This window comes from Ischnura elegans, chromosome 6 (genome assembly GCF_921293095.1).
Source record: "Ischnura elegans chromosome 6, ioIscEleg1.1, whole genome shotgun sequence".
Taxonomy (NCBI): domain Eukaryota; kingdom Metazoa; phylum Arthropoda; class Insecta; order Odonata; family Coenagrionidae; genus Ischnura; species Ischnura elegans.
In genome coordinates this window covers 114,902,057-114,916,292 of record NC_060251.1, presented here as the reverse complement: position 1 = coordinate 114,916,292, position 14,236 = coordinate 114,902,057, and the positions used below count along the sequence as shown (strand labels likewise).

Genomic DNA, 14,236 nt, shown 5'->3' with positions numbered 1-14,236 from the left:
GGGCTCCTATCGCGGCGGCGCCTCCTTCCTTTCTCCTTCCCGTCCTCCCCCTTCTGGGTGCAGAGGTGAAAAGCTCGCGCTTACAGACCCTGCCCCAGGAGTGTATCCTCGCGAGCCCGCCCTAGGGTTTCGTTCCATTTGCGTACTATTGCGACTCCAATTGTCATTATACCCTTGAGTATAAAGAATATTTGCGAATCCAGGCGGCGTGCCTGGAACCAGGCGGAATGTGAGTTAGGAATCAAGATAAACATAAGTGGACAATAGCTTGAGCAGGTGGATCAGTTCAACTATTTGGGCAGCACATTAGAGGAAAACGGATACAGCAGGAAGGAGCTCATGAGAGGATCGTTACGTAAGTGTTTAAAGAAAAGGCAAGGCAAGTCTGATAATGCTTCGAGGACATTTTGCGAGGACAAGAAAAACTGGATGTAGTGATTGTGGAGAAGAATGGAGAGTTAAGTTGACGGAAAGGAGGAACGACGAAGTGCTGGACATGGTGGGTAAGTAGAGGCAGCTTCTAGATGAGATACGGAGGAGGCAGAAAGTATGGATGGAGAGAGAACATAGCGGGGAAGAGATGTTAGAAATAGTGTTAGAGGATAGAATGTTGGGTAAATGAGGAAGGGAAAGGAAAAGAATAGGATTTTTAGATAGAATGAAAGGGAGTAGGCCTTATTGTGAATTGATGAGGGAAGTTCAAGAAGGGAGACTGCCAGAATACTTTGTATATAATCCATGAAAAGCCACCTTATTCGGTGAATACTTTAGTAGGTAACCTGAATTCTTCGCGTATATTTTCAATCATCGATGCTTAGTAATTGAACCCGCAACGGGTATAGATTGCTGGCAGATTTGTCTGCTGCTGATTGTTGAGTATATGTATTGAATTCGCTTAGCTTAATATCTGGCCTTAGACCTCTTTATATCAGAGGTCGTGAATAATTAATGTTACCAACTCAGCTGTTACTGCGTCACCTGAAAGTCTGCTGTGGCGGTTTATTGGGAAATTGAGGAGGTTGTTAATAGTGCTTGTTTACCGATGTTTACGTATCGCACTCGTCAAAATGGCTTCGCATATCTCGGCACCAACAGTGTGTCTTTGGATACGACACAGACGCGAACGCGGAAAGCTTCTGATACCCACAACCTTTTAGGTACTCATTGCAACTATTCCGTTTATTGCCTACGCAATATATCAAGTCTTCGTTAAATGCAATTGCAGACATTTTAGTCTTAGGGGACATAAAATGGTGACTTTGTGACGACAGTTTTCAAGTCAGCAGTCGGATAAGTGAGAAAAGGGGGATAGAATCATTCAATAATAATGAAATAATTTTAAATGCATAGTTAAATTCTAGCAAAGTATTTTACATGAGCGTCACTTACTATATTCTTTTAACGACCAGCGTTTGTGAACTTACTGTAATCCTACCGGACGATGGGGACATAGCTAACCGAAACAGGTCTAGAAAAAAATCACGGCCAGTGATTTTCGCATAACTTTCTATTTTACACAATAAAAAAATACTCGCCGCTACCCATGACACAATTCAAATTTTAGAAAGTATGTGTATCAAGACATGTTATATCAAAGGAAGGATGATAAAATGATTGCCGTACTTCCTGCGTTATGGACTAATACAATCCTTTCCAATTGCATGCTGCATGCTGGTGATTGATCACCCCCTGCCAAACACCCTAGAGGTGTCTCGCAGGGTATTATGTAGATGTAGATGCAGATGAATCCTCAAGCGAACGGTGAAGCACCTTCTCCACAACCCCTTAGGAACGATATCAATGTTATCCTTCATTAGCGACGCCATTGACAATAGCGACAGTTGCTAAGGCGTTTACTGAATCCAAAATCCTGACATTACAGTGTGGTAGCTTTGAGATATGCTCATATATTGGTTTAAGCTGACTAAATAGTATAGATATGGACATTTAGTGGTTGAGTGTAGCCACAATAATAATTTTTCGTTATTTCTTCGCAATACAGTTCAATCTGGGAGAGAAAACTTGTGCACTGATCAAAATTAGCACACGAATTTTAAGTTTGAGACGGAAGATAAGGAGGAAAGCACGAGGATATGAAAGAGCGATAGGAATTGTGAGGTTCACTAACTGGGAGATGGCGCATTTTGTTCGAACGTATAAGGGAAAGGGTGTTGACAACGTCGGGCCGACGGAAATGTGTACCTAAGCCCTTCGTTAGTGGTGAAATCATGGAAGAAGAAATCATCCTTTCTATCACTCCCTCCTTCAAACACGATGCAAGGCAACAACACTTAAAAAAAAAAGTGTACCGCGAAGAGATATGAAAATGATTGATCGTTACGCATGAGAGCTTTGACTTCATCTAAGTCCTGAAGTATTTCACGCAACAAACATCTAATTTTATGAGTTAAAAGAGCAAGTGAGAGCATTGTCTACATATCGTGATGTATCCAATGACCTACCCACGGAACTATTTACATCGTTTTTTTTTCTTCTGAACGAACAATTCCAAGCACCATTTTTATTTTCATGCCGTCAAACTTGAATGCACTTAGTTACAACGTTGCGGAATTGCAACGTTGCCACGCTTGTGTCCATGGCGTTTTAAAGTGTTTGTTTAACCGATCACTTCAAAATTTGACATCGTATTTCTATGGTCTGAGCCTTTTACTTTTGGTGTAAATCCGCGAGATGTATCCTCGGCTCTTAATGTGTTAATCTCGAGATACCGGTTGTGTTTGTCCTAGCTACGGTTTTCATGCGTCCGATTTTGCATCGTTGTAGATTGTGCCAGCCAATCAGGTGCGGACTTTGAAACGCGGGCTGCGCCACTGTCTTTTGATTGCCTTTCTCCGAAGTTTCTACGCTTTTGGCAGAGGTTGCTCTCCTTGCAAGTGACTTGGCCATCACCTAGGCCTATTCGAAATTCCCAGAAATTCCTCGCGCAGCCGCTATTTGAACACGAAGTCTGTCCGCAGTGGTGCAAGGCCTTAGCCAGAAAATTTCTCCCATGATGGATGGGGGTTAACATTTGGAGGAGCGTGCATTTTGAATGGCTTTAGCCTCTCTTAAGACTGTATCACCCAAAAATTTCGGGTGGGGGCTACAGGAGGGGGTATGGAGAAGGGTTTGAAACCGTTGGCCCCCTTGGTTCTCACTGCTGGCTGCGTCCTCGCCGAGTTGGGGTTGATGCAAATTCGGACGAATAAAAACAAAAGCGATAAACATTATCCGAGAGCAGCGAAGTTGTTTGCAGTATTTGGAGGGTTCGCGGACAAAAAGAAAATGAACAGCGACAGCGCGCTAGTCTTTTTTGTTTTCCCTTCCATGTCGATCTCCTTCTTCCTCATTCACATTCCATTCTTCACGTTTTTCCCCATTTTCACGTTACCCTCACCACCAATATAATCCCCCCTCACGAAATTTCTCACCATGTAAGAGAATTCGTGGACAAAGAAAACAATGACACCGCGCCTTTTTTTAATTTTGCTTTTAAGGTAATCGCCTCCTCGTTCTTTCACCCATTTGCTAGCACCTTCTTCTTGTTCTACCCCCTTTTATGTGGCGTCAAGCCTAAACCCCACACGATGTTGGTCGCTGTATCGGATGATTCGTAGGCAACAAATAAATGAACGACACTGCGCAAGTCAGTTTTGATTTCTCTTTAAATTCAATCCCCGTCTCCTCCTTGTCGCGCATTTGCGTTTCTCCCTTCTCGTCCCTTTCATACGCAGTCTCCAAACCAATAGCGAACCCCCCCGCTCCCCTGTCCCTCCGATCCCTTCGCAACACGTTACGTTTTTTTTTTCTTTCTTAAGCGCGGCGGGCGACGCCCTACTTGACGAACAGATCCTTGAGCGTGGAGCACAGCGATGACTCGGAGGTCGCTTCTTCAGAGCCCTTTGCGGCTCCGGAAGGGCCTTCCGAAGACCCCGCCGCCGAGGAGGAGGCGGGCCCCTCGCTGGGGGCGGCCGCGGGGCCCTTGGAGGCCTTCTGCGTGGAGGAAGTGGATGGACCGAGGTCCTGGAGGCGGAGGTACTCCTCGATGGCGGTGCCCAGCTGGTGGGCGTCGACCACGGAGCCGCTGCCCCCGTCCCAGACGACCTTGTTGGGGGTTGCCGGGGGCGAGGGGGTGGGCGGGTCGGGGGCCTCCACGGTGACGACGGGCGGCGGGGAGGCGGGTGGGGTGGCGGGGGCGGGGGCTGCGGCGGCGGCCTCCGCCTCCTGTTGCTGCCTCCCGGTCGGGGGCGACCCGGATGGAGAGAGCGACAGCAGCGACACGAGGTCCGTGTCCGAGCACACTATCCCACCACCTATCGGCGGAAGACAAAAAGAACATTAACATCCGATTACGACCTCACATAAAATGTCGCGCCGAGGGCGCGTTTACGTCGTACCGGTAAACCATGTTTACCACAACCAGCCAGATTACAGTACAATTTAATTTTGCGCATTTTTTTGTGTTGCTTGGGATAGTGTGGGGTTTGTGTTAGCATAAACTTACATAATAAACAGTTGTTGAATTAAAAAAAAAAGTCTACAGAAAGTAACCTAAATAAATTTTTTCATTGAATGTAAATTTATTTAAAAAAATATTATTTTGATAATATTTTATTATTTTTATTCATTTTTATTTGTTTTGTTATTTTTTCCATTGTTTTGTTTTCATTTTTTCATCATTTTTTTTAAATTATTTTTTCAGAATATATATTTTTTTCCGTTAACAATATTGATTTGCAGAAATATTCTTGAATAATAAAAAAATATGTAACTAAATTTAAAAGAAGGAAAGACAGGATAGACTCATAGAAGAGTAATTTGCAGAGGCAGTATGTATGTGGTGGGAACTTCTGGATCATAATTCCAAATGTCTGTAAGAAGTGTGTTTTTAGTATCCCCGAGCCTGGATTTGAAATTTTTTTTACAAGGTTATCAATGAGATCATTAATTGAAGGAATACGCAGAGCACAGCGAACGTCATACATATTAGTTAATTTCGGCAGATTCAGGAGGAGGCGAAGCGATTTATTTTGAAAGGTTTCTAATTTGCTGCGGATAGTTTTATTGCGGGCAAAAATTTCGCAGCCGTATAAAAGGGAAGGACGGGCAATTGAAACATATAATCTAGCTCTTGATATGTACGTGCATCAAATAAATAAAGAGTCGAAAAAGGTTACATTGGATTCCCAAACAAAGGGTTGAGGAATGAAGTGCAACCAAGAGACAACTAAAGCACATTAGTTTGTTAAAATTGACGTGATAAAACCTCGAGATGTAATTTATATGTAGAAATATTTACAATGAGGCCAAGAAATATTGATTTAATCGCTGAACTCGTCGTAATGTCCCGTTCATAACCAATTATCTTTGCGCAAGTTAATTTAATATCACCCAGACATATGGGTGAAATATTCTACCCTTCTATGTTCAAATCGTCAATATATCATGAAATGGATCTAAAAGAACTTCGTATTTTTCGTTTGGCTGTCGATAGGTAATAAAATTTTATTATTTTTAACCAATTCCACGGGATTTATTTATTTTAATTTAATCCAAAAACAGACAAGAAGGCCTTTTACATTACATTTATAAGCAAAGGATTTAAAAAGGCAGCAAATGTAGCAAAAAATTCATTCAATACACTCAGATATAAGGGATTAAATCAGCAAAATGACTACCTCATCAGCTATTTTTGAAATGTAATGAGTTAATGGGGGACAGGGGAGAGGGATTTAGAGAGGCAGTCTTCTAATGGGATTGTACATGATAAAACTTATGATATTATACCAACAGAGGGAGCTTCGATGGAATTGTAGGTGAGAGGTAGCCGGTAGGGAAGGGATGTCTAAGTCATAGATAAGCAGTGTTGAGTTAGATGGAAAATAGACTAATTCCTTGTTTTACTGCCAGGGACACATTGGGTGGGAGAACATCGGAAGAATGTCGCAAGATCTGAAGTGGTCATTCATTCAACAATTCAATTGACTTTAAGATATAAGTTCCAAATCGATGACTAAGTTCTAACAACGCGTATCTCAAAAATGGCAATTTATCAGGAGAGAAAATAAACGATTTATTTTTTAATAAATTGAAATTTAATAATTGAAATAAAAAACCAAAAATACATTAAACTAAAAAAGAAGCATAAATTTGCAAACGAAGAGTTGTTTTTGCTTCAAATTTATTTTTTATTATCAGTATTAGCGGTATTGACTCAGACCGGCCAGATTTTGAAATACGTTTTGTCAGAACTTAGCCACCGATATGCGTTTGCGCTGTCACCAGTATTTGCCCCGGAATAGGTCCCAGGAATTTTACGAAATGTTCACCTAACCGTTCCTTGGAAATTTTGGAAAATATTCAGGGTGTCCCATTTATCTTGACCACCCGAAATAACTTTTTGCCCAGATGTAAATTCAAAAATGTGTCAATAAAATGTTAATTAGCCGTCAGGGGGACATTAATCAGCACGACTGCCTTCCTTGTAATTTTGTTATTTACAAAGATATGAACAGCGGTATTCATTTCTTCTCTTAAAGATTTATTCAAAAATGTAGCGCAGTGGACCATTAACATAAACACAGTGTGATGAAAAATGACTGACACACTAGCGCTTAGTGCAGGTACGCAGGTATTGGAACTACTGCACTTGCTGACGTTGACAGTGTACAAATGAAAGGATAGTAAAATGCACAGCAGTCATTCAGTCAACCATCGTCCGTAGAATTGCCGAATAAAAAATATAGAGTGCCATTTAAAAAAGACATACTGCTGTCCATATCTTTGTAAATAACAAAGCTACAAGGAAAGCAGTCATGCTGATTAATGTCCCCCTGACGGCTAATGGACATTTGCTTGACACATTTTTCAATTTACATCCGGACAAAAAGTTATTTCGGGTGGTCAAGATAAATGGGACACCCTATGTGTGTCAAATCCTGTCCCGGGACTGATTTTTCTCTCCTCCGCGACTCCCGCCATGTGGGGGTTCGAAAACTCCTTCAGAGGCTATCATGTGCGCATGCGTTCATTGGATTTAGATGAGCCTCATTCGCGCGTGTAGGTACTCACCCTTCTTTCCCCTGGGGGCCCCTTCCGAGTGCCTCCTCCCCGTCGAGGTCCCCGCGCCCCCGGGGGCCTTCAGGAGCGCCCCCTGGGAGTCGAGGTGCTGTACCTCGCACACCCGCTCCTTGCTCGGCGTCTTCTTCACTTTGAGCCGCACCTTCCGCGCCTTCACCTCCGCTATGTCGTCCATGATGTCCAGTTGCAGCTGGAACGAGGTCACGGGGTCGATGGGCCTGGAGGCAGGGGCGCATCCCGCCAGGGACTCCCTCCGCGGCCGGAACACGGGCAGGGGCGGCACCCGCGAGATGGTCACCGAGTGGCGCCTCCCTGGCGCCGGTGCGCTCGTCAGGGTCGCCAGGAACGCCGCGTCCCGACGCGTGTGGGCCGTGCCACGCTCCGACAGGCGACGCACCTTCAAAGAATGGGGGCGCGGGATTAAACATGCGTCTAATGCCTGAATAACATGATCATTTTATCATTCCGTCATTCCCTGGTGATAACTAACGCGATCACTAGAGTGATCACTCGCAAATGATCGTCGCCGGCAATAGGGTAGTTTCCTTCATCAAAGAAAACGAAATGCATTGATTGCGATTCCTTACCCACCATTAGTGTATTCATAATATACGAATTATTTGGTTTTACAAATGACAGTTTAGACGAATGGCAATGGTCAATTTTAACTGCATTTGAAAAAGGCCAGATTGGCGCCCATGCGATGCCACTCCGCGTGACATCACAGGGACCTAGTTTCTATACGAGTAGATAGGAGTTTTACATCGTCTGAGATTACTAATGCATGCATGATACACAGAGCTCAGGGAAACCTGTCTTAATAATCACACATTAAAAATACCTAAGTTCGGAAAGTTTCCTTCGCTTGATAGGGTAATAATAATCCTTATTTAAGCCAAGCCCTACCAGCCAGCAGGCTACCTGCTAGCAGCCTTCATCGCAGCGGCGCTCAAAGCCTCGCCCCAAGGTCACCTCACAAGGCGGCTGGGGGAACCAGAAATACATCACACGGACTTCTTCCCATCATTCCTACTTAGCAGTCGCGTTTTCGGCGCTTGAAATTTTTCACTTTTCGTTTAATCGCGAAAAATAGATATCGTCATTTAAAAATCTAAAAGTGTGAAATTCGTTCTCCAGGAGTAATAATATCTCGATTTAGGCAATAAAAAAATAATAGGAAACCACCCTATTGTTTTTCGCGATCACGATCGCGATGAGAATTCCCACCACTATTTTCCATCACTCGTCCGGTCGCTTTTTCCGTCGCTAAAACCGTCCCGAAAACCCCATATCAGCCAATTGGAACGAATGCCCGTATGGAGCGATTGCAGCGCAACGTTTGCAATCGTGGTAACGAAATGGATAAACAAAAATGCTGTATATTTTCGTTATGCGTGTCCCATGACAACGAGCTGTGATATCGAAAGTGATGCTAGAGGTGACAGCGGGAGGGACCGTGTGATTCAGAAAAATGATATACTAGAGCGATCGCTTTTCGCGACAGGAAAACTACTTTTCGCGGCGAAAGAAAATGATCGTGTGATTCAGGCTTAAGCGAGTATAAAATAGTTTCAGGCTTGACTTGGTGGGAATACGCTATAAATCGATGATGAAATATGAACTTCAAATGATAATTTTAACCCTTTGATATTAAACTCCACTACCGAAGATAAAGTTTTAGAAATTTTATGTAATTTGTTTCCTTGAAAATGACATAAAATGTCGTAAACGTGGTCGGCAGTGGATTTATATTATGAGGTATGGAAATAATAATTTATAGTTTATATTTTATCATAAATCTAAGTGGGGCTAATTCAAAATAAAGTTCTTTTAATTAAATAAAGCATTGCAAAATTTCCGGGAATATATTTTCGCAGAAGAATGGAGAAGGTGAAATGGACGGAGAGGAAAAGGAACGACGAAGTGATGCCGGATGAAAAAGGCGGAATAAGCAGAAATCGCTTCATCAGTGTAAATCAAGATTTGCTTTTATGTATGTGGGATGCCATCAGCTACTGCGATCTGGTTTTTTTTACCCCGGCTGGCAGCGATGCCTGATGCGAATGACGGGGCGAGCAGGCATCGCTCTTTTTAAAAGTGTGAATTAAGATTTGCTCATATTTTGTTATGCGCAGTGCCATTAGCTGCTGCGATCAGGGGGGTGAGGATTACCTGGCTGGCTGTGATTCCGGATGCGCATGACGGCGTGGGCAGGGATCGCTTGCGCCGGTCTCGGATGTCTGGGCAGAGGAGCCCGGGGGTTGGCGGCGGGGACTCCTCGTCCTCGAAGCGCTCGTCCAGGGAGTTGTCGCCTCCACCGTCGTCCTCCTCCTCCTCGATTCCCTCCGCCTCCTCCACCACGATCAGCGGCTCTTGCGACGGCGGCGGGGGCGCCGGACCGCGCCTCCCGGCCGACATCCTGCTTGCCTCCCTTGCCTGCCGCTCCTCAGCTATGCCACCGCCCACTCTCCCCACTACAGCGCCGACGAAGATCCCCTGCAAGCGATGAAGAGAAACAGTGGTACTTTAGTGTCGACTCTACAAAATCAACGACACCAGGAAAACATGATAAGGAAACATTGCGGCAAATCGCCAGTATTCGATTCGGAAGCCTATTAAAATTCTGAAGCTGTGCAAACCACTTGCACTCGTGGTACTTTGCTTGTATTAGACTGACTAAAAATGCTTAAAGTACCTGGGTATACATGTATGTTACTTCCCTCTTAGCATCTCAACGATTGCATCAATATTAATGAAAATTCTCTTTTGACTTTTCAAGTTTCTTTTTGAGTTTTAGGATACCTGATACCGTATCTTTACAAACTTGCCAAATTTTACTTCGATTGATACCGATATTGAAGCTCCAAATACACCATTGTCGTGGTGTCGTGTCGTGTACCGCATGATTTTCTTTTCGAGAAATTATTCATGGAAGACACACCTTTCTAAAACTATAATAGAAGGATAGATATGGCAATGTGGCAGTCGCAACCTGTGTGATCACTAGATACTATTGCGGTAACTTTGACACCAGCTCAGGCAATGCATCAATGCTTAAACGTTATCAATTATGCTGCGCGGAAAATGCGAAGGAATCCAGCAGAATATAAGTTGCTTACGTTTATATCGAGTGAGATACGTTGTTTAGTGGTGGAATTCTTCTCTAAAAGGAAAAAAATAGCACTGTGCGGTAAGTTTAGCTTGGTCTCGTTGGTTCGTGCATGATGACATCGTCGAACTTTTCTTCGTGCTCTGTCTGTCTTTGATTATTCAGGTCTTGATAAGACCCTGAAAAACGTTTAAGTAGAGGGATGTAGTTTATGTAGGGTCATGGAATGTTAACTCAATTAGAATTGACCAAATGGTTGGCACATTTTATGAGAGTTGTCAATGTGCCGTCCTTTGATATCAAAATGAAAACTTAAAGCAGTTGGGAAACTACGTTCTATCTTTTCCGATGTACATAATGGTATGTTGTAAACATAAAATTTTGGCCCATCTCGTGGGATATGGACGCCAAACATGCAAAGATAGTTTTTTTACGTCGGCATTTGAGAAGGTTTTTTCAAAAATTTGAACGACATTCTAAGCTGGTCTCGGTGGTGATGGAGGAAAGTCCTCACCTATTAAATTTGAGTTCGTAGACTCGAGTCTCGTTAGAGCAGGTGCGCCTGTAATAGTGAACATGTTGAAAACCTCGATGTAAAATGCCTATATGTGATGTTTTCGGTAGTATGGGAATAAAAAAAATTAATAAAAATAAAAAGTTTAAAGGCCTGGTTACACGGTACATGAGAATGTACAAGAAAATGTGAGAATGTCTGAATCTCAGAATGAACGCGAAAATGCACCGTGTAACCACGCAAAATGTAAGAATGTATGAATTTCTGAACGCCTGCTCTAATTTCATTCAGACAATCATACAATTTGAACTCAGAGTCACCTGGTGGCAGACTACGAAAACGACACATTCATTTCATCGGGCTTGAGTAGGCGACTTCTTTGTTTACGTACGGCCCCGAAGGTTATTTGGATTTTGACATCTTGCTTGACTTGAATATTTCACTGATTGGATATGGGTAGCGAAAGGATGGCACATAAGAAAAGGGGATGGGTAAAAGGAAGGATCAGATGGAAAGGCGCTGAATGTATGAACCGCGAGAATCGTCCAAGATTGAGATCCAGATGATCGTTAAAAGGTCATAAAAAGCATTTGATGGACAAAGAAATAAGTTTCAAGTACTATTTACGCTGTATTTACTCGAGTTCCTATTTTTGAATCGAGAACGACTGCAAAACGAGTCGAAATTTTAGGTGTTGTGTTGACATGCAGGGAACGTTATGGGCATCGCAGGAATAAATATTGAATTTACCTTGCCAAGAGCCTCATATTTCTCGTATATTCCTGTGGCGTGCGCCGATTCACAGGAGAAGGATGGAGAGAAATCACGACACACTCGCTTTCAAGTCTAAAATTCAACTGCCTTTATTATGTCCTGTTTATTATATCACAAGGCTTAAGGGCACGAGACATTTTGAAAATAGCTTTTATTTTGGAACACTACTATCCAACAAAATTTGAACGATATCGGCGAAAGACACTTCGTGAATATTCCTTGTTAGGGGCTCCTTGCGACGCGACGTGAGGCCGGCCGCCCGTTACACTCCTTATTTTTCTCCGTGGTTTGATCGTAATCAGTATTTATTCTCGTAAACAGCCACTTTCCTTATAATTTGATCCTACAATGGGTAGAATGATAGGTTCATTTTTAGAGTTGTTTACAAAGTGAAATAAGTAGCTTGATAAAATCCTGCGGTAACCCTGATTTAAGAGTGTACTTACGTTGAGGATATATCCCGTTGACAATATAGATAATGTATTTGACTCCATTCAGTGGATCATCAACCACTTATTCCTCTTATTTTTGCCATTCGAACACAAGCGAAAACTTCTCCGGCGAGTAAGTAAAGGCACTAGACGACGGGGCACTTTATATGGTTTTATGGGATACACGATTCATATGGTTTTCACACGTTTTTCTATTGAAGGTCCATGCTGCAATACACTTACTGCATTAAGAAAATGATGTAGGTGTGTAACGTAGATCACAATCTGCAATCAACTTCATTTAATTTAATCTTTCCAAAGCTCCCCAAACAATCGCCTTTATATTTCAACAACGCCTTGGCAACCCAATATATTCACAATCCGAAGCTTGACGTTAAAACAGCGATTATATTCGCCAAATTTGCCTTTGAGTCCCTACATAGACAGTTTTTCTATCCACTTCCTCAGTCTGTCATCAGTGGATACCGTGCCGTGATGTAACGCGCGCACGCTCCGTCACGTGTTTTCAAACAGTCGATGAAGATTATTTTTAAAGACTCATATTTCAGCTATAAAACATTATTCATCCGCCAAATTTTCGGCAAGTACATTTGAGGTAATCTAGTATCTTATTGTATCTTATTGTTCTAGTAATTTTAAAAAAGTTTGCATGTTCCCCATTGGTTTATATTTGAAGTTGAAATAATTTGTTGCGCATTTAAAAATGTACGAAAAAATGTACCGTGTAACCACTTACTCGTGGATCTTGTCCATGAGAATGTACAAGAATCTGTACAGAAAACCATTCAGAAAAATGTACAGAATCTTGTACATTCTAATGTACCGTGTAACCAGGCCTTTAAGAACGTGAGCGTGCTACGCACCTGAGAATAACTGAAAAACGCTTACCAGGGAGAGATGACAGCGCGCGAGTCAGTCGGCGAGTGTACACTAACAAGGGAAGATTAAAGAGTGATTGTTGACGACATGAGTTGTTTCCTTTTTCTGTGCGATCAATCCCCGGGCGACGACGACGAGAGGGCTTTGGCGACTTAAGGCCTGGTTACACGGTACATGAGAATGTACAAGAAAATGTGAGAATGTCTGAATCTCAGAATGAACGCGAAAATGCACCGTGTAACCACGCAAAATGTAAGAATGTATGAATTTCTGAACGCCTGCTCTAATTTCGTTCAGACAATCATACAATTTGAACTCAGAGTCACCTGGTGGCAGACTACGAAAACGACACATTCATTTCATCTGGCTTGTGTAGGCGACTTCTTTGTTTACGTACGGCCCGGATAGTTATTTGGATTTGATATGATTTTGCTTGACTTGGATATCTCACTGATTGGATATGGGTAGCGAAAGAATGGAACACAAGAAAAGGGGATGGGTAAAAGGAAGGATCAGAAGGAAAGTCCATTAATGTATGAACAGCGAGAATTGTCCAAGAATGAGATCCAAATGATCGTTAAAATATACAAGAATTGCCATGAGAAAAAATTCCCCTGGACCGGGAATCGAACCACGGACCTTTGGCTTTCCGGGCCACTGCGCAGACCACTACGCTATCCAGGTTCCTTAATTCTCATGGCAATTATACCGAGGCTGATGGTACTAGGTGTTAGGCCCTCGCGGTCCATCAAGGATGGAAACGCGAGGGAGAAAGGACTTCCAAGAAGCCACAACCGGTTGAGAGCCTCAAACCTGCGCTAAAGCCGCGCAAAGTGGTGTGTGAAATATTTCTAAACCTGCCGTTAAAATCAATAATCGTTAAAAGGTCATAAAAATCATGTGATAGGCAAATAAATAAGTTAGAAGTACTATTTACGCTGTATTTACTCGAGTTCCTGTTATTGAATCAAGACCGACTGCAAAACGAGTCGAAATTTAAGGTGTTGCGTTGACATGCAGCGAACGCTATGGGCATCGCTGTAATAAATATTGAATTTACCTTGCCAAAAGCCTCATATTTCTAGCATATTCCTGTAGCGTGCGCGGATTCACAGGAGAAGGATGGAGGGAAATCACGACACACTCGCTTTCGAGACTAAAATTCAACTGCCCTTTACATTCCTTATTTTTCTCTGTGCTTTAATCGTAATCAGTATTTATTCTCGTAAACAGTCACTTTCCTTATAATTTGATCCTACAATGGGTAGAATGATAGGTACATTTATAGAGTTGTTTACAAAGTGAAATAAGTAACTTGATAAAATCCTGCGGTAACCATGATTTAAGAGTGTACTTACGTTGAGGATATTCCGTTGACAATATAGATATTGTATATGACTCCATTCTGTGAATCATTAACCACTTATT

At 42.6% G+C, this 14,236-nt stretch overlaps 1 protein-coding gene across 1 annotated transcript; it reads right to left on the bottom strand.

Moving 5' to 3' along the window:
* Positions 1 to 78: 78 nt before the first annotated feature.
* Positions 79 to 9,574, bottom strand: LOC124161451 (lysine-specific demethylase 6B-like). The gene is made up of 3 exons (XM_046537773.1): positions 9,253 to 9,574; positions 7,072 to 7,477; positions 79 to 4,313 (listed from the first exon to the last, which is right to left on the bottom strand). The coding sequence occupies exons 1-3, from the start codon at positions 9,496 to 9,498 to the stop codon at positions 3,835 to 3,837; spliced, it is 1,131 nt and encodes a 376-aa protein (XP_046393729.1). The 5' UTR covers positions 9,499 to 9,574; the 3' UTR covers positions 79 to 3,834.
* Positions 9,575 to 14,236: the final 4,662 nt, after the last annotated feature.